The sequence below is a fragment of the Bufo bufo genome, chromosome 4, assembly GCF_905171765.1.
Source record: "Bufo bufo chromosome 4, aBufBuf1.1, whole genome shotgun sequence".
Taxonomy (NCBI): Eukaryota; Metazoa; Chordata; class Amphibia; order Anura; family Bufonidae; genus Bufo; species Bufo bufo.
In genome coordinates this window covers 52,553,313-52,575,178 of record NC_053392.1, presented here as the reverse complement: position 1 = coordinate 52,575,178, position 21,866 = coordinate 52,553,313, and the positions used below count along the sequence as shown (strand labels likewise).

The following is a 21,866-nucleotide window of genomic DNA, read 5'->3' as shown; positions in this document are numbered from 1 at the left end:
TTAAATCCCCTCATGGCATTCAACTGTTCAAAGCAGAAGAGATTGCTGAACAATTCAGACTATTCTATAAATCCCTTCACAATCTCCCAGTCCCTGACCTCCCTAACCCCTCTTTGAGTAGAGAGTCCAACATTAACTCCTTTCTAGATACCCTTAACCTCCCAGCCTTAACTCCATTGCAGCAGGAATTCTTAGCCAAACCATTTACTGTCCCAGAACTAACTGCAGCCATCAAATCAACCCCTAAAGGCAAGTGCCCTGGCCCAAATGGTCTCCCCATATATTACTTCTCGACCTTCAATAACATCTTGTTACCCCATTTGCTCCCTATCTGTAATCTCACAATGGCCAACCTTCCACTCTCCTCTGATATGACTAAAGCTACTATTACAATAATCCCTAAAGAAGGCAAAGACCCCACTACATGCTCCAACTATCGCCCAATCTCCCTACTTAATGTAGACCTTAAACTTTTAGCCAAGATGTTAGCCACAAGATTACAGGGCTTCTTACCTGAGTTAATCCACCCTGACCAGGTGGGCTTTGTCAAAGGTCGAGAGGGGAAAGATAATACCACCAAAATATTAGATGTCTTATACTTTGCCTCTCATAAAACCACCCCCCTGGTCCTGATTGGCACGGACGCCGAGAAAGCATTTGACAGGGTGGACTGGACATATATCAAGTTGATTCTGTCAAAATTTCAAATACCGGAACAATATATTAATGCTGTGTTTGCTATGTACACTTGCTCCTCGGCGTCCATGTCGGTCAATGGACTACTCTCCTCTCTTTTTTCCATTAGAAATGGAACGAGGCAAGGATGCCCCCTCTCACCCCTTTTATTCGTTCTGGTGATGGAATCCCTCCTGCAAGCTCTTAGACAGAATGGAGAAATTAAGGGTCTGAAAGTTGGGGCCCGAGAGTTTAAACTGGCAGCATTTGCTGATGATTTATTAATCATCACCACTAATCCATATAGATCCATGCCCAAAATTCTATCAATACTTAGCCTTTTTGGTACCCTTTCTAATTTTAAGATTAATCCCTCCAAATCCCAAGTTCTACATATAGGCCTCTCACCCACTAGCCTCTCCTCTCTTCAAGCAAACTCTCCATTTAATTGGCAAACCCAGCAACTAACCTATCTGGGGGTCAAATTATCCCCTCACTTGTCTAACTTTTTCCAACTGAACTACAAACCCCTCCTAACATCTATGCAGGCCCAGATGGACTCACTAGACTCTCAGTATCTCTCCTGGTTTGGAAGGAAGAACATCTTTATGTCTCTGAGCATGCCGAAACTCACCTATCTGATGCAAGTTCTCCCTATTGAAATACCTAAATCGTATTTTGCCTCTCTGAATAAATATATTTGCAAGTTTATTTGGCAAGGTAAAAGCCCATGTATCTCCTTTGATACTTTAACCAAACCTAGATCTAAGGGTGGTATTGGTCTTCCTGACCCTGAGACCTACATGAATGCTATCCAACTTTCCAGAGCAATAGATTTGATCAGAGAACCTACTCACAAATCCTGGCTCACACTGGACAACGCTTTACTCCCCTCTTCCACTCGGGCCCTCCTGCTGGCCAACAGGTCGCTCCCATCACATGGCTCAACACCCAACCCCCTCACACGCAACACCCTAAAGGTTTGGAGGTGGTTCTCGTCCAGTTCCGAAGCCCCCACACTTCCTTCTCCTCTTATGCTTATAAAAGATATTATTGATTTAGCGCCCAAAGAGCTGAAAGAGAGCTGTCCATCTATCATAAGATCTTCAGAGGTTGCCATCTCTCAACTCCTAGACCATGAGGGCTGTGTACTCTCTAACCCTGATATATGCAAATTACTGCATACACAAATCCACAACCCTACCCTATTACATTTCCTCAGAACAGAATCGCTTCTTTTGGCAAAGAGTGCTTCCCTTACAAAGGAGTCTAGCTGGTTTGAGGAAATGTTATGCAATAAGAGATACCCACCCAAAACTATTTCTACAATTTATAGACACCTGAAGTCACCCTCCTCCCTCCCTAAGCCTGCAATTATGGGCCTTTGGGAAAAGGACCTACAACGGACCCTGACACCCCAAGAGATATCTAAGCTCTTAATCTCGCCTCACAAGATATCCAGGTGTATACGCATCCAAGAAAATAGCTACAAAATTCTTATGCGCTGGTACAAGACCCCAGACAAAACTTGTAGATATAGCTCAACAGCCTCTAATGTTTGCTGGAGGTGCCACATATCTAAAGGCTCATTTATGCACATCTGGTGGTCATGTGGTCTAATTAAACCATGGTGGCATAAGATAATTCAATTATGCAATCAGATATGCCAGTCCTCTCTCCCTTGCACACCTGAACTAGCCCTGTTGTCCCTAGGAATGGGTGGTATAGGACCACACAAAACGTCCCTCTTCACACTCTTACTGGCAGCTGCCAGACTGCTTCTACCAACCCACTGGCTATCCTCTGAAATACCCTGTATTGATCACTGGATCAATAAAGTAGACCAAATATATAGGCTGGAGGAAATCTCCCACTGGGAGTCACACTCAAGATCCTCTTTCTTAAAAATATGGTCACCCTGGAGGTCTTATAGAAAATTTATATAGCATGGTCTGTTAACACTTACTTATTTTCCAATGCCTACTTATCTACATTTTGCCGGAGAGATCCCTTTGCCCTACTTGGCCCCCTCCTCGCAACACAAGAAATATATTCCAATATCTCTGACATTCTGTTTACTTTGAAATGTACTTGAGCCTAACTATATCTGATACCTGTCAACGTTGGGCTTTATCGCCCATTAGTTACTTGTAATTGTGACGCCTTTCCATACGTGATTATTGCCTTCTTTTATGTCACATGTAATGTTATCACAATATGTCTTTGACATTGTACCTTGCTATGAAAAATAGAAAACAATAAAAATTGTCAATTAAAAAAATAAATAAAAATACTGACCGTGTGAAAGAGGCCATTAAAGGCCTGCATGCAGAACTTCTTTTCCATCTGAATAAAGCAGATTTCAGAGGCAAATGGCCAAAACTCATGCAAATTGAGCATGAGGTCTCTATTAAATGTACAGTATTTTGCATCAGGATTTTATCATGATTTGTAACCAATAAGGAGGAATTGTTCCAAAACACAGAAGACATGCAAATATTTCCATCACATGTTATCTCTGTTTTGGACAGACTCCTGTTTTTGCCTTACCAATACTGATCAAATGTTGACCAAATATTTTTAGGCTGTTCTTCTGACGGATCAGAGGAACGGAAAAAAAAACAGTAATGTGAACACAGCCTTACTGCTGACACCCTCCCCACTGTAATGGGGCCGCTACTTGAATTTTAAGCCCAAACATCTGTTATTTGGTAAGTTATTTCCATCACTTAGGCTACTTTCACACTTGCGTTCGGGGTTCCGCTTGTAAGTTCCGTTTGAAGGCTCTCACAAGCGGCCCCGAACGGATCTGTACAGCCCCAATGCATTCTGAGTGGATGCGGATCTGCTCAGAATGCATCAGTTTGGCACCGTTTGGCCTCCGTTCCGCTCAGCAGGCGGACACCCGAACGCAGCTTGCAGCGTTTTCGTGTCCGCCTGGCCGTGCGGAGCCAAACGGATCCGTCCAGACTTACAATGCAAGTCAATGGGGACGGATCCGTTTGACGTTGACACAATATGGTGCAATTGCAAACGGATCCGTCCCCCATTGACTTTCAATGTAAAGTCAGGAGTCCCTTTTATACCATCGGATCGGAGTTTTCTCCAATCCGATGGTATATTTTAACTTGAAGCGTCCTCATCACCATGGGAACGCCTCTATGTTAGAATATACCATCGGATTTGAGTTAGATCGTGAAACTCAGATCCGACAGTATATTCTAACACAGAGGCATTCCCATGGTGATGGGGACGCTTCAGGTTAGAATATACTAAAAGAACTGTGTACATGACTGCCCCCTGCTGCCTGGCAGGTGCTGCCAGGCAGCAGGGGGCAGACCCCTCCCCCCCCCTGTATTTAACTCATTGGTGGCCAGTGTGGCCCCCCTCCCTCCCCTGTATTTAACTCATTGGTGGCCAGTGCGGCCGGCACCCCCCTCCCTCCCCTGTAGTTAACACATTGGTGGCCAGTGCGGCCGGCCCCCCCTCCCTCCCCTGTAGTTAACACATTGGTGGCCAGTGCGGCCGGCCCCCCCTCCCTTCCCTGTAGTTCTGTAGATTCATTGGTGGCCAGTGGGCCCCCCCCTCCCTCCCCCTCCTAATTAAAATCTCCCCCCCCCTATCATTGGTGGCAGCAGAGAGTACCGATCGGAGTCCCAGCTGGGGCTCCGATCGGTAACCATGGCAACCAGGACGCTACTGCAGTCCTGGTTTCCATGGTTACTTAGCAATTTTTAGAAGCATTATACTTACCTGCGAGCTGCGATGTCTGTGACCTGCCGGGCGCTCCTCCTACTGGTAAGTAGTGATGTGCGGCAGGGGCAATATTCGAATTTCGCGATATTTCGCAAATATTTGGGCGAATATTTGCGAATTCATGATCTCCAGGCATTATTTTCTTGATTGTGAAAATTTGCATAAAATTAGCCTAAAATTTTCGCATAAAAATTTGCATGAACTGGTATTTTAAAAAAAATAGAATATTCGCGATTGCGAATATATTTAACGATATTCTAAATATTTCGCAAATTCTCGAAGTGCCGATATTTGCGATTAAAATTCGCAATTCGAAATATTCGTGATCAACACTACTGGTAAGTGAAAGGTCTGTGCGGCGCATTGCTTATAGCACAGACCTGTCACTTACCAGTAGGAGGAGTGCCTGGCCGGACACAGACATCGCAGCTCGCAGGTAAGTATAATGCTTCTAAAAATTGCTAAGTAACCATGGAAACCAGGACTGCAGTAGCTTCCTGGTTGCCATGGTTACCGATCGGAGCCCCAGCGATTAAACTGGGACTCCGATCGGTACTCTCCGCTGCCACCAATGATAGGGGGGAGATTTTAATAAGGAGGGGGAGGGAGGGGGGGGCCCACTGGCCACCAATGAATCTACAGAACTACAGGGGAGGGAGGGGGGGCCAGCCGCACTGGCCACCAATGTGATAACTACAGGGGAGGGAGGGGGGGGCGACCGCACTGGCCACCAATGAGTTAAAAACAGGGGGGGGGAGGGTGGCCGGCCGCACTGGCCACCAATGAGTTAAATATAGGGGAGGGAGGGGGGGCCGGCCGCACTGGCCACCAATGAGTTAAATACAGGGGAGAGAGGGGGGGCCGCACGGGCCACCAATGAGTTAAATACAGGGGAGGGAGGGAGGGGGGGTCTGCCCCCTGCTGCCTGGCAGCACCTGCCAGGCAGCAGGGGGCAGTCATGTACACAGTTCTTTTAGTATATTCTAACTTGAAGCGTCCCCATCACCATGGGAACGCCTCTGTGTTAGAATATACTGTCTGATCTGAGTTTTCACGAAGTGAAAAATCAGATCTGAAATAAACAGTTATGCAGACGGATCCGTTCTGAACGGATGCAAGCGTTTTCATTATAGGAGCGGATCAGTCTGTACAGACACCAGACGGATCCGCTCCTAACGCAAGTGTGAAAGTAGCCTTACTGTGAGGCAAATTCAAGAGCCAAGCCTACTCTCTGATTAGGTATCAAGAATAGACCTGCACCTGCTTTGGGGCTGAGAATAACTGACCAAATTAGTGAATTGTGAACTAAGCCTAATTGTGATACACAGTCATTCTACATGAAATAGAACTACTTTATTGGTGCTGCATCTATGTCCTTATTTTGTTCCACTAAAGAGTCATTGGGACACCTGCAGGGGCGAGCAACAGTTTTTTTTTTTTTTTTGCTTTACTGAAGGATACTGTATGATCTTTTTTTCTGTTTGCTAAGGGTTAGCTAGGAATGTTGGTGGCCTGCACAATGATGCACACGTCCGTATATGTTACCTGCCTGTCATTTTGACGCACAGTAACTGTTTCACTACCAGAAAGAACTAGCTATGCATGTTGCTGCACTGCACAGTGATGTACACCATGATACATTCTCCCTAAAGTTGATCTGCAGGCCAGGATAGACCTGATTTAGCGTGCTTTGAGACAAATTAATTCTGATCAAAGAAAATGTTGGAAAAATTTGGCAAAGGAACCGAATTGAATTTTTGAAAACTTCACTCATCTCTACTAACGATCCACGCAAAGATTTGCTGTGTGTGAATGTCGTGTTCATATAAGTCTACTGTCTCTACAGTATTTCACGACACTGGCCTATTTTATTCACCTTTAACTAAGGTTAATCTTTTGATCCAACTTTGCCAAGAATTTTGAACCTTTATCCATTATGGATAAATGTATAGAATAAAAGAGTTAAATAATATGATGATTTTATAGATCGTTCACTTACTTTTGGAATATGGTATCCTCTAAAGTTGACATCTCTTGTTGATTCACGTGGCAAACTCATTGGTACAACATCTGAGAATCTCTGGGTCTCGTGTACAACTGCATTAGTGAAGGGCATTTGTAGACGATGGCTATATTTGGGTTGAGCCATTCCAATTACTTTAGAAATTTCTTCTTGAACTTTTTCTGAGAAAGGAATCAGTAGTTATTATTACTTAAGCATGTAAGGCTTTTATTATGGGGCATCAGTGGACATAACATGGAGAGGGCTAGAAGAAAGAACTACAACTACCAGCATGACATTATCTACAGTACAGACCAAAAGTTTGGACACACCTTCTCATTCAAAGAGTTTTCTTTATTTTCATGACTATGAAGGCATCAAAACTATGAATTAACACATGTGGAATTATATACATAACAAACAAGTGTGACACAACTGAAAATATATGTCATATTCTAGGTTCTTCAAAGTAGCCACCTTTTGCTTTGATTACTGCTTTGCACACTCTTGGCATTCTCTTGATGAGCTTCAAGAGGTAGTCCCCTGAAATGGTCTTCCAACAGTCTTGAAGGAGTTCCCAGAGATGCTTAGCACTTGTTGGCCCTTTTGCCTTCACTCTGCGGTCCAGCTCACCTCAAACCATCTCGATTGGGTTCAGGTCCGGTGACTTTGGAGGCCAGGTCATCTGGCACAGCACCCCATCACTCTCCTTCATGGTCAAAAAGCCCTTACTTTTAAAGTTTTCCCAATTTTTCGGCTGACTGACTGACCTTCATTTCTTAAAGTAATGATGGCCACTCGTTTTTCTTTACTTAGCTGCTTTTTTCTTGCCATAATACAAATTCTAACAGTCTATTCAGTAGGACTATCAGCTGTGTATCCACCTGACTTCTCCTCAACGCAACTGATGGTCCCAACCCCATTTATAAGGCAAGAAATCCCACTTATTAAACCTGACAGGGCACACCTGTGAAGTGAAAACCATTTCAGGGGACTACCTCTTGAAGCTCATCAAGAGAATGCCAAGAGTGTGCAAAGCAGTAATCAAAGCAAAAGGTGGCTACTTTGAAGAACCTAGAATATAACATATTTTCAGTTGTTTCACACTTGTTTGTTATGTATATAATTCCACATGTGTTAATTCATAGTTTTAATGGCTTCAGTGTGAATCTACAATTTTCATAGTCATGAAAATAAAGAAAACTCTTTGAATGAGAAGGTGTGTCCAAACTTTTGGTCTGTACTGTATGTGAATAGTAATCAGTGCTCCAGGAAAACCTCTTTATCTGTACACATGCTCTCCCGATGAAGGTTCTGTTGACACAGGCTTTCAATTCCACTACATACCATGTATATTAAACTCTTCTTTGACCCCACCAGAAGACCATTTTTGACTATAATTTAGGCTGCTCGTCTCAAGGAGGTTCCAAAACATATTCCATTCTGCACAAATATTTACACTGATCATAATTTTAAACTGAATTACCTTGATAATGAGGATATTTAATCATCATTAGCAGACACCAGCGGAGAGTGGTGGACAAGGTCTCTGTCCCAGCATTTAACAAAGATCTTATTAAACCACTCAAGTTGTCATTGTGAAAATAGGATTGGGGATTTGCTTTCTCCTAAAATATCCAGAAATATCATTTTACAAAAAATACATAAGTAAATGCTGGTAAATTTTAATTTGACAATATCTACTGTGTTTACTGAGTTCTTATATTTTGCTTTTAAACAGGTATTCAAGTTATTTTTTATTTGTATTGATAGACTGCTCAAAAAAATAAAGGGAACATTTAAACAACACAATGTAACTCCAAGTCAATCACACTTCTGTGAAATCAAACTGTCCACTTAGGAAGCAACACTGAGTGACAATCAATTTCACATGCTGTGTGCAAATGGGATAGACAACAGGTGGAAATTATAGGCAATTAGCAAGACCCCCCCAATAAAGGAGTGGTTCTGCAGGTGGTGACCACAGACCCTTTCTCAGTTCCTATGCTTCCTGGCTGATGTTTTGGTCACTTTTGAATGCTGGCGGTGCTTTCACTCTAGTGGTAGCATGAGATGGAGTCTACAATCCACACAAGTAGCTCAGGTAGTGCAGCTTATCCAGGATGGCACATCAATGCGAGCTGTGGCAAGAAGGTTTGCTGTGTCTGTCAGCGTAGTGTCCAGAGCATGGAGGCGCTACCAGGAGACAGGCCAGTACATCAGGAGACGTGGAGAAGGCCGTAGGAGGGCAACAACCCAGCAGCAGGACCGCTACCTCCGCCTTTGTGCAAGGAGGAACAGGAGGAGTACTGCCAGAGCCCTGCAAAATGACCTCCAGCAGGCCACAAATGTGCATGTGTCTGCTCAAACGGTCAGAAACAGACTCCATGAGAGTGATATGAGGGCCCGACGTCCACAGGTGGGGGTTGTACTTACAGCGCAACACCGTGAAGGTCGTTTGGCATTTGCCTGAGAACACCAAGATTGGCAAATTCGCCACTGGCGCCCTGTGTACTGAGCACATGTGACAGACGTGACAGAGTCTCGAGATGCCGTGGAGAACGTTCTGCTGCCTGCAACATCCTCCAGCATCACCGGTTTGGCATTGGGTCAGTAATGGTGTGGGGTGGCATTTCTTTGATCGATCTACAGCTGTGTATTATTCAACTTCTGCTAGTTAATTGCTCACTGTTTTTAGGCTGCCCAGAGCGTTTTTCTGTCACTTTTTTCTGGGGTGATCGGCGGCCATTTTGTGTCTTGTGGTGCGCCAGCACAAGCTGCCACTAAGTCCATTTAACCATCAATAGTGTGTTTTTTTTTTTTGCTATATCCTACATCAGGGGCTTGGCTGTGCTTGCTATTTTATTGAGGGGTGAAATACAATTGCCAAAATAGCAGTACCCTAAATCTGGTGTTTCAGCTGTGGCTAGCCAATTGTAATACTGTCTGCTGTCTGGCAAAGGATATATTTTTTTCTGGGTTGAAATACATTTCTTTAAAGGTCTGCACAGCCCTCCTTGTGCTCGCCAGAGGTAGCCTGACTGCCATTAGGTACCGAGATGTGATCCTCAGACCCCTTGTGAGACCATATGCTGGTGCGGTTGGCCCTGGGTTCCTCCTAATGCAAGACAATGCTAGACCTCATGTGGCTGGAGTGTGTCAGCAGTTCCTGCAAGATGAAGGCATTGATGCTATGGACTGGCCCGCCCGTTCCCCAGACCTGAATCCAATTGAGCACATCTGGGACATCATGTCTCGCTCTATCCACCAACGTCACGTTGCACCACAGACTGTCCAGGAGTTGGCAGATGCTTTAGTCCAAGTCTGGGAGGAGATCCCTAAGGACACCGTCCGCCGCCTCATCAGGAGCATGCACAGGCGTTGTAGGGAGGTCATACAGGCACGTGGAGGCCACACACACTACTGAGCCTCATTTTGACTTGTTTTAAGGACATTACATCAAAGTTGGATCAGCCTGTAGTGTGTTTTTCCACTTTAATTTTGAGTGTGACTCCAAATCCAGACCTCCATGGGTTGAAAAATTTGATTTCCATTTTTTTTATTTTTGTGTGATTTTGTTGTCAGCACATTCAACTATGTAAAGAACAAAGTATTTCAGAAGAATATTTAATTAACTCAGATCTAGGATGTGTTATTTTTGTGTTCCCTTTATTTTTTTGAGCAGTGTATATTTATTTTAATAGGCAATCATACAATTTCTAATATATATACACTATATATATATATATATATATATAATTGTATGTTTATTGGAAGGGTTTTAAGTCGTACAAAGAATACAGACAATTAAATGCAAAGGCGGAAAGGTCGACCAATAGAACATGACCAGCATGGAAGAAGCATTAACGTCTATGAGTTACCACTAAGAGTAAAATGCAAATAGAATCTGCTGAAAATCGCTAATTCTGCATGCCTAGCTTTCTTATATCAAGCAGTTGACCACTATATGCAGTAGATTGGTATAATAGCCTATATTTCAGACATATGGAATTCATCTATGGCCTAATGGAAACATGGCATCAGTCATGTGGCACTCCTCACATGAGATCATCCCTAACATTCAGCAAGCATCACTGTTACATGACATATATGTGCTGGGTCAGCACACAGAACTAGGGATGAGCGAACCCGAACTGTATAGTTCGGGTTCGTACCAAATTTTGGGCTGTTCGTGACACGGACCCGAACCCGAACATTTACGTAAAAGTCCGGGTTCGGGTTCGGTGTTCGGCGCTTTCTTGGTGCTTTTTGAAAGGCTGCAAAGCAGCCAATCAACAAGCGTCATACTGCTTGCCCCAAGAGGCCATCACAGCCATGCCTACTATTGGAATGGCTGTGATTGGCCAGTGCAGCATGTGACCCAGCCTCTATTTAAGCTGGAGTCACGTAGCGATGCATGTCACTCTGCTCTGATCAGTGTAGGGAGAGGATGCAGCTGCTGCTGTTAGGGCCAGATTAGGCAGAAATTTACTAATCAAAAACACTTACTGAAGTGATCGATCTACAGCTGTGTATCATTCAACTTCTGCTAGTTAATTGCTCACTGTTTTTTGGCTGCCCAGAGCGTTTTTCTGTCACTTTTTTCTGGGGTGATCGGCTGCCATTTTGTGTCCAAGCTGCCACCAAGTCCATTTAACCATCAATAGTGTTTTTTTTTTTTTTTTGCTATATCCTACATCAGGGGCTTGGCTGTGCTTGCTATTTTATTGAGTGGTGAAATACAATTACCAAAATAGCAGTACCCTAAATCTGGTGTTTCAGCTGTGGCTAGCCAATTGTAATACTGTCTGCTGTCTGCCAAAGGATATATTTTTTTCTGGGTTGAAATACAATTCCCAAATTAGCAATTCCCTAAATCAGTGGTTTCTGCTGTAGCAGGCCAAGTTTAAATCTATCCATAAAAGGGTATATTACATTGAAGGTGCTGATAGGGTCATTCTCAATAACTTCACAAGCTACCATGCATTTCCAAGTCTAATTCTGTCCGTAAAAGGGATACCTGTCATCCAGGGCCTAAATACTAGGCCTACAATTTATATTCAGCTAAATCTGTCGTTACTGCTGTGCCTGTATTAGTGTAATACGGTACCTAAGTAGATAGCCAGATAGTGTTAGGTGCCTGTAAAAAAAGGCCTGAATTTGAACTCAATACATTGGGCCAAATTTTTTTTTCTTATTGTAAAGAATGGTAAAAATGAGGAAAACATCTAGTAAGGGACGCGGACGTGTACATGGTCGTGGTGGTGTTAGTGGACCCTCTGGTGCTGGGAGAGGACGTGGCTGTTCTGCCACAGCCACACGTCCTAGTGAACCAACTACCTCAGGTCCCAGTAGCCGCCAGAATTTACAGCGATATTTGGTGGGGCCCAATGCCGTTCTAAGGATGGTAAGGCCTGAGCAGGTACAGGCATTAGTCAATTGGGTGGCCGACAGTGGATCCAGCACGTTCACATTATCTCCCACCCAGTCTTCTGCAGAAAGCGCCCAGATGGCGCCTGAAAACCAAACCCATCAGTCTGTCACATCACCCCCATGCATATCAGGGAAACTGTCTGAGCCTCAAGTTATGCAGCAGTCTCTTATGCTGTTTGAAGACTCTGCTGGCAGGGTTTCCCAAGGGCATCCACCTAGCCCTTCCCCAGCGGTGGAAGACATAGAATGCACTGACGCACAACCACTTATGTTTCCTGATGATGAGGACATGGGAATACCACCTCAGCACGTCTCTGATGATGACTAAACACAGGTGCCAACTGCTGCATCTTTCTGCAGTTTGCAGACTGAACAGGAGGTCAGGGAGAAAGACTGGGTGGAAGACGATGCAGGGGACAATGAGGTCATAGACCCCACATGGAATGAAGGTCGTGCCACTGACTTTCAGAGTTCAGAGGAAGAGGCAGTGGTGAGACCGAGCCAACAGCGTAGCAAAAGAGGGAGCAGGGGGCAAAAGCAGAACACCCGCCACCAAGAGAGTTCGCCTGCTACTGGCCACCGCCACCTGGGACCGAGCACCCCAAAGGCAGCTTCAAGGAGTTCCTTGGCGTGGCAGTTCTTTAAACAATGTGCTGACGACAAGACCCGAGTGGTTTGCACGCTGTGCCATCAGAGCCTGAAGCGAGGCACTAACGTTCTGAACCTTAGCACAACCTGCATGACCAGGCATCTGCATGCGAAGCATGAACTGCAGTGGAGTAAACACCTGAAAAACAAGGAACTCACTCAGGCACCCCCTGCTACCTCTTTTTCTGCTGCCTCGGCCTCTTCCTCCGCCTCTGGAGGAACGTTTGCACCTGCCGCCCAGCAAACAGAGGATGTACCACCAACACCACCACCTCCGTCACCAAGCATCTCCACCATGTCACACGGCAGCGTTCAGCTCTCCATCTCACAAACATTTGAGAGAAAGCATAAATTCCCACCTAGCCACCCTCGATCCCTGGCCCTGAATGCCAGCATTTCTAAACTACTGGCCTATGAAATGCTGTCATTCAGGCTGGTGGACACAGACAACTTCAAATAGCTCATGTCACTTGCTGTCCCACAGTATGTTGTTCCCAGCTGCCACTACTTCTCCAAGAGAGCCGTGCCTTCCCTGCACAGCCAAGTATTGGATAAAATCAAGCGTGCACTGCGCAACGCCATCTGTGGCAAGGTCCACCTAACCACAGATACGCGGACCAGTAAGCACGGCCAGGGACGCTATATCTCCCTAACTGCACACTGGGTAAATGTAGTGGCGGCTGGGCCCCAGGCGGAGAGCTGTTTGGCGCACGTCCTTCCGCCGCCAAGGATCGCAGGGCAACATTCTTTGCCTCCTGTAGCCTCCTCCTCCTACTTGGCATCCTCCTCCTCTTCTTCCACCTGCTCATCCAGTCAGCCACACACCTTCACCACCAACTTCAGCACAGCCCGGGGTAAACGTCAGCAGGCCATTCTGAAATACATATGTTTGGGGGACAGGGCCCACACCGCGCAGGAGTTGTGGCGGGGTATTGAACAACAGACCGACGAGTGGTTGCTGCCGGTGAGCCTCAAGCGCGGCCTGGTGGTGTACGATAATGGGCAAAATCTCATCGCAGCTCTGGGACTAGCCAGTTTGACGGACATCCCTTGCCTGGCGCATGTGCTGAATTTGGTGGTGCAGAAGTTCATTCACAACTATCCCGACATGTCAGAGCTGCTGCATAAAGTGCGGGTAGTCTGTGCGCGCTTCCGGCGTTCACATCCTGCCGCTGCTCGCCTGTCTGCGCTACAGCGTAACTTCGGCCTTCCCGCTCACCGCCTCATATGCGACGTGCCCACCAGGTGGAACTCCACCTTGCACATGCTGGACAGACTGTGCGAGCAGCAGCAGGCCATAGTGGAGTTTCAGCTGCAGCACGCACGGGTCAGTCGCACTTCGGAACAGCACCACTTCACCACCAATGACTGGGCCTCCATGCGAGACCTGTGTGCCCTGTTGCGCTGTTTCGAGTACTCCACCAACATGGCCAGTGGCGATGACGCCGTTATCAGCGTTACAATACCACTTCTATGTCTCCTTGAGAAAACACTTAGGGCGATGATGGAAGAGGAGGTGGCCCAGGAGGAGGAGGAGGAGGAAGAGGGGTCATTTTTAGCACTTTCAGGCCAGTCTCTTATAAGTGACTCAGAGGGAGGTTTTTTGCAACAGCAGAGGCCAGGTACAAATGTGGCCAGACAGGGCCCACTACTGGAGGACGAGGAGGACGAGGATGAGGAGGAGGTGGAGGAGGAGGAGGATGAAGCATGTTCACAACAGGGTGGCACCCAAAGCAGCTCGGGCCCATCACTGGTGCGTGGCTGGGGGGAAACGCAGGACGATGACGATACGCCTCCCACAGAGGACAGCTTGTCCTTACCTCTGGGCAGCCTGGCACACATGAGCGACTACATGCTGCAGTGCCTGCGCAACGACAGCAGAGTTGCCCACATTTTAACGTGTGTGGACTACTGGGTTGCCACCCTGCTAAATCCCCGGTACAAAGACAATGTGCCCACCTTACTTCCTGCTCTGGAGCGTGATAGGAAGATGCGCGAGTACAAGCGCACGTTGGTAGACGCGCTACTGAGAGCATTCCCAAATGTCACAGGGGAACAAGTGGAAGCCCAAGGCGAAGGCAGAGGAGGAGCAAGAGGTCGTCAACGCAGCTGTGTCACGGCCAGCTCCTCTGAGGGCAGGGTTAGCATGGCAGAGATGTGGAAAAGTTTTGTCACCACGCCACAGCTAACTGCACCACCACCTGATACGGAACGTGTTAGCAGGAGGCAACATTTCACTAACATGGTGGAACAGTACGTGTGCACGCCCCTCCACGTACTGACTGATGGTTCAGCCCCATTCAAATTGTCCACGTGGCCAGAGCTAGCCTTTTATGCCTTGGAGGTGCTGGCCTGCCCGGCGGCCAGCGTTTTGTCTGAACGTGTATTCAGCACGGCAGGGGGCGTCATTACAGACAAACGCAGCCGCCTGTCTACAGCCAATGTGGACAAGCTGACGTTCATAAAAATGAACCAGGCATGGATCCCACAGGACCTGTCCATCCCTTGTGCAGATTAGACATTTGTAACTACCTCCCCTTAACCATATATTTTTGTACTCCAGGGCACTTTGTCATTCAATACTCTTTTTTTAATTTTATAAATAATATAATATCTGACAGTGGCCTGTTCCAGTGGTGGGTGACATGAAGCCTGAATCTCTGCTATGGGACATCTCTCCTCTGTCTGGGTGCCGGGGCCTAAAAATATCTGACAGTGGCCTGTTCCAGTGGTGGGTGACTTGAAGCCCGATTCTCTGCTATGACATGAAGCCTGATTCTCTGCTATGGGACCTCTCTCCTTTGTCTGGGTGCCGGGGCCTAAAAATATCTGACAGTGGCCTGTTCCAGTGGTGGGTGACATGAAGCCTAATTTTCTGCTATGACATGAAGCCTGATTCTCTGCTATGGGACCTCTCTCCTCTGTCTGGGTGCCGGGGCCTAAAAATATCTGACAGTGGCCTGTTCCAGTGGTGGGTGACATGAAGCCCGATTCTCTGCTATGGGACCTCTCTCCTCTGTCTGGGTGCCGGGGCCTAAAAATATCTGACAGTGGCCTGTTCCAGTGGTGGGTGACATGAAGCCTGATTCTCTGCTATGACATGAAGCCTGATTCTCTGCTATGGGACCTCTCTCCTCTGTCTGGGTGCCGGGGCCTAAAAATATCTGACAGTGGCCTGTTCCAGTGGTGGGTGACATGAAGCCTGAATCTCTGCTATGGGGCCTCTCCCCTCTGTCTGGGTGCCGGGGCCTAAAAATATCTGACAGTGGCCTGTTCCAGTGGTGGGTGACATGAAGCCTGATTCTCTGCTATGACATGAAGCCTGATTCTCAGCTATGGGACCTCTCTCCTCTGTCTGGGTGCCGGGGCCTACAAATATCTGACAGTGGCCTGTTCCAGTGGTGGGTGACATGAAGCCTGATTCTCTGCTATGGGACCTCTCTCCTCTGTCTGGGTGCCGGGGCCTAAAAATATCTGACAATGGCCTGTTCCAGTGGTGGGTGACGTGAAGCCTGATTCTCTGCTATGACATTAAGCCTGAATCTCTGCTATGGGGCCTCTCTCCTCTGTCTGGGTGCCGGGGCCTAAAAATATCTGACAGTGGCCTGTTCCAGTGGTGGGTGACATGAAGCTTGATTCTCTGCTATGACATGAAGCCTGATTCTCTGCTATGGGACCTCTCTCCTCTGTCTGGGTGCCGGAGCCTAAATATCTCACAGAGGCCTGTTCCAGTGGTGGGTGACATGAAGCCTGATTCTCTGCTATGGGACCTCTCTCCAATTGATATTGGTTAATTATTATTTTTATTTTATTCATTTCCCTATCCACATTTGTTTACAGGGGATTTACCTACATTTTGCTGCCTTTTGCAGCCCTCTAGCCCTTTCCTGTGCTATTTTACAGCCTTTTTAGTGCCGAAAAGTTCGGGTCCCCATTGACTTCAATGAGGTTCGGGGCGAAATTCTGGTCGAGTTCGGATCCCGAACATTTTCGGGAAGTTCGGCCGAACTTTTCGAACCCGAACATCCAGGTGTTCGCTCAACTCTACACAGAACACATCCATGTAAATATGACTAGTGGTGGAAAAATAATTTTCAATGGTGTTATTACAGTAACTACATCATTGTATGACTGCTTGTCTTTAGGTGATGGTCCTTTGTTTCTAGGTGATTTGTAAAATGGTAGTCTGTCTTTTGGTGATGTTATCCTGTTGTTAATAAAGTTTAGTGTAAAACAAACAAAAAAACACTAGACACACAGAGAGCTGCTTCTATACTGACAGTGAACTGCCGCTGCTACAGGTAGTAATACTGTATATACTTCATATGTTCTGCTTCCCAGTACACTACTATTCACCTGTTAGATACCTGGCTACTTAGCTGAAAGCCAGAGGTCCCACAATGCATGACACACCTTCTCATTCAAAGAGTTTTCTTTATTTTCATGACTATAAAAATTGTAGATTCACACTGAAGGCATCAAAACTATGAATTCACACATGTGGAATTATATACATAACAAACAAGTGTGAAACAACTGAAAATATGTCATATTCTAGGTTCTTCAAAGTAGCCACCTTTTGCTTTGATTACTGCTTTGCACACTCTTGGCATTCTCTTGATGAGCTTCAAGAGGTAGTCCCCTGAAATGGTTTTCACAGGTGTGCCCTGTCAGGTTTAATAAGTGGGATTTCTTGCCTTATAAATGGGGTTGGGACCATCAGTGGCGTTGAGGAGAAGTCAGGTGGATACACAGCTGATAGTCCTACTGAATAGACTGTTAGACTTTGTATTATGGCAAGAAAAAAGCAGCAAAGTAAAGAAAAACGAGTGGCCATCATTACTTTAAGAAATGAAGGTCAGTCAGTCAGCCGAAAAATTGGGAAAACTTTGAAAGTAAGGGCTATTTGACCATGAAGGAGAGTGATGGGGTGCTGCGCCAGATGACCTGGCCTCCACAGTCACCGGACCTGAACCCAATCGAGATGGTTTGGGGTGAGCTGGACCGCAGAGTGAAGGCAAAAGGGCCAACAAGTGCTAAGCATCTCTGGGAACTCCTTCAAGACTGTTGGAAGACCATTTCAGGGGACTACCTCTTGAAGCTCATCAAGAGAATGCCAAGAGTGTGCAAAGCAGTATTCAAAGCAAAAGCTGGCTACTTTGAAGAACCTAGAATATGACATATTTTCAGTTGTTTCACACTTGTTTGTTATGTATATAATTCCACATGTGTTAATTCATAGTTTTGATGCCTTCATAGTCATGAAAATAAAGAAAACTCTTTGAATGAGAAGGTGTGTCCAAACTTTTGGTCTGTACTGTATATCAGAAAATATAGTATTCCCCAAACAAACGTAATCATTAAAATTGGAATAACTATTTATATAGCTCTGTAACAGGTGTTGTCCGGGTCCTAAACTAAGAAAAGTTTGAAAAGCCAAAAATGTAGTTAACCAAATTTCTTAAAGCCCATGGACACATCATCTGCTCGTAATGATTAAGGTGATCGCCACTTGTCTTATCCAAACAAATATTGTTAAGCTTTAACCATTAGTTGTATAGTATGATTACGTTTTAAAACATTTACAGACGTGTCCTTCTCATGTTGGGCATGAGATGACCAACTTGGAAAAAAATAATAATAATAACAGGATTGTGAAACTTTGTCAGGAATTGTTTATGCTATATGTGTCTAATTACTGAAGTTTCCCATTCATCTAGGTCATGGTATACCCTTAGTAATAAGTCAGAGCAGCTCTACTTGTATTTAATTTTTTCTAAGATGTTTTGCTGGCTTTCTCAGTTAGGCTACTTTCACATTTGCATTTTTGCTTGATCTGGCAGGGATGAGCAAAACGCTTACATTAGGATAATACAATGGGCTGCATCTGTTATGAACGGATCTGGTTGTATTATCACTAAAATAGCCATGACAGATCCGGCACCATTGACTTAGGCCCCTTTCACACGTCCGTGGAACACGGTCTGTGAGATACCGGACTGGCATCCTACTGAGTGCAGGAGCTTTGTGCCCCCGCTGTGGTACATTAATGCACTCGTATAAATCATACGAAGCGCACAGCGTCATAGCAACCAATGATGCCGTGTGTTCCTGCACTCAGCAGGATGCCAGTCCGGTATCTCACGGACCGTGTTCCACGGACGTGTGAAAGGGGCCTTAAATTGTGTTTCATGCCAAATCAGTCTTGATCAGTATCCCAGGACCCACTCAAAAACACTGCTTGCAGCCGAATGGAATGAATTCTGGTGTGCCTCAATCTGCGTCAGAAATACGTCTAATACAGTTGCAATAAAAAGTATGTGAATCCTTTGGAATGATATCGATTTCTGCACAAATTGGTCAAAAAATGGGATCTGATCTTCATCTAAGTCACAACAATAGACAATCACAGTCTGCTTAAACTAATAACACACAAAGAATTAAATGTTACCATGTTTTTACCATGTAAATCAACAACAGAATGGCTTAAACAGAAGAAAATACGCCTTCTGGAGTGGCCCAGTCAGAGTCCTGACCTCAACCCGATTGAGATGCTGTGGCATGACCTCAAGAAAGCGATTCACACCAGACATCCCAAGAATATTGCTGAACTGAAACAGTTCTGTAATGAGGAATGGTCAACAATTACTCCTGACCGTTGCGCACGTCTGATCTGCAACTACAGGAAACGTTTGGTTGAAGTTATTGCTGCCAAAGGAGGTTCAACCAGTTATTAAATCCAAGGGTTTACATACTTTTTCCACCTGCACTGTGAATGTTTACATGGTGTGTTCAATAAAAACATGGTAACATTTAATTCTTTGTGTGTTATTAGTTTAAGCAGACTGTGATTGTCTATTGTTGTGACTTAGATGAAGATCAGATCACATTTTATGACCAATTTGTGCAGAAATCCATATCATTCCAAAGGGTTCACATACTTTTTCTTGCAACTGTATAGGCATATTTTTGGTTAGTAAATGACATAGAGCATAAAAAATTCCTGACAGAGTATCGCAATCATGTTGTTCTGACTTATTACTACTGAAATATGTGTGTAATGTTTTGCTACCCTGTGGTGGTGAAGTGTGTCACAGTCTGTTGAGAATTTTACTAGCAATGTGAAATAATGTTTTCAGTTTGTATTGTGAGAAATTGACGTCCTTAATTAAATGGATTTTTAGAGCTCTGCAGAAAAAAGTCCCTGAATGACCACCCTAAAATGACTTATTAATGCCAACAATGCTTCATTACAATTGGCCCATTTATACGTTTTATATTTATATCCAATACATAATGAATTTTCTGCTGACCTCTTCATAAATTGAGAAGCTATTTGGGTAGAAGCTTCATCTCATACTGACCCTTTTCTCTGTCCTATGCAGCATAATATAGCAACCCTGTAAGATAATAATGGCTTAGCAGGTTTATCAGCAGTCCTATGCAAAATAAATTACGTACCAGGTTCTGCCTGATAAGGAATGCATCAATGAAGCTTCGCTGATCATTCATGTCCAACTCTTTGAGATGCTTCACAAATGTGCACTGAATGAATGCAAAAAGTTCATTGATGTTCTTTTGAAACCGTCTGTGGCTTCCTGGTAGGATTCCCAAAATCGGATAGGCATTATATAACTGTAAAGATACAATGTACAGAAAATATTCAATGGAAGTTATGTGTGACAGTATTAAAGCTGATGTGTCACATACAAATTACCTATCATCTGATTCATCATAACTCACTAAATCGTTGCCATGCCCCAGAACGTAACATCAGCACAAGAACTGTAGTCAAACAGAAGAACACAAGTCTACGATCTTCAAATACAATTTCAAGCATTGGGTGGGGTGGTGTAAATCATGTAGTTTCTGGATTCTGGAGCAGTAGAGACATGTTCTCTAAAGTGATCAGTCACCTTTCAATATCTGGTGGTCTGATGGTTGGCTTTGGGTTTGACAGATTCCTGAAGAACACGACCTAACTGAATGTTTAGTGCCTACTATAATATGTGGTGGAGGATGGCTAATGGTCTGGGACTCTTTTTCAGAGTTTGACCCCTTATTTCCAGTAAAGGGTAATGTTAATACTGCAACATACAAAGACATTTTACAGAATTGTTGGTTCCAACTTTATGGTAAAAGTTTGAGAAAGACCCCTTCCTGCTAGTTTGGTGTGGAAGAACTGAAGTGGTTGCACAGAGCTTTTAACCCTAATGAATTGCCAACAGTGTGCCATAAAGGTCCGACACCCAGTTGGACCTTTAATGCAGACCTCTGACAATTCTTTTATAAACTTGCAGCAGGAATGATAGAGAAATGGCAAAACATAGTTTTACTGTAAAAATCGATTCTCCATAATTGTGATTACATGGGAAATGCAAGTAGTTGTCAAAACAGACTTGCCAGTAGAGGTGAAAGGTCCATCATGTATCCATGCAGCACAGTAGCCGAATGTCCTGTGCTTCCTGGTCCAGGGATGAAATGCAGAAATTGGCTGCAGCAGTGACAGGATCATCGTTGGACCAAAAAGCAGAAAATAAAGGGAAACTGGGAAGATTTGGTATATGTATAGCAACAGATATGTACAGAATTGTAAAAATATTTTTGATCTACCGGTAGTTTTTTTTATCCACTTTTGCAAACAATTTTTCAATGTTTAACTGTATCTAAAACAAAAAAAAATAAAGAAGCAACTCTGCGAATAACCTTGGTAAAAAAAAAAAAAAAATCAAATTTATGTTATGCCTACAGCTCCTATGCAAACCTATCTGTACCCAAGGTTAAAGACTTCTAACAAATTCCCTTTTACTACTCCAATGTCTCGACCGCTTCTCGCTAGCCCTGCTGTCTGGTTACTTCCATGGCGTGAGCTATATAACCCGACTCTAGCATTTAGGACTGGCTAATATTTCCCTAAAGAACTATCCACAGGCACCCATTCATGAAACCTAGATAAGGATATTATAAGAAACATACAATGAAAATATAAAGGAAAGTAACCTAACTAAAACAGTTTTCTCCACCAGCAATCTAATGTTCTCAGTCATTAAATCCAAGAGTTTCTTGAACTGTGGATCTTCATAATCCATACGATTGCCAAGCAATATGGAGACAATGATATTGGAAACTGCAGAGTATATGATCCTGGTGTTATCAAACGGCTGCCCTGGAAATACAGAAATTCAGGTTGTCATCTATCTTCATCCTTCCAATATTAAGACCTGGGTATTTTCCCCGATATAGAGGATGTGTCACCAGGCTTATGTTGCCCTATCTCAGGGCATCATACATTGGTGAAAAAGATCTTGATTCAAAAGCAGGGTCACTTTTACTGGTTTGGTTTGTAGTTGTA

The 21,866-nt window shown here is 44.7% G+C and overlaps 1 protein-coding gene across 1 annotated transcript in view; it reads right to left on the bottom strand.

The window, feature by feature from the left end:
* Positions 1-21,866, bottom strand: part of LOC120997235 (cytochrome P450 2K4-like) — an 81,872-nt gene that overhangs the window by 15,872 nt on the left and 44,134 nt on the right. Inside the window, exons 4-7 of the mRNA XM_040427232.1 lie at positions 21,520-21,680; positions 19,976-20,149; positions 7,920-8,061; positions 6,431-6,615 (exon numbers count right to left, since the gene is read on the bottom strand). Coding sequence (XP_040283166.1) covers positions 6,431-6,615; positions 7,920-8,061; positions 19,976-20,149; positions 21,520-21,680 — 662 coding nt within the window. The remainder of the gene's footprint in view (positions 1-6,430; positions 6,616-7,919; positions 8,062-19,975; positions 20,150-21,519; positions 21,681-21,866) is intronic.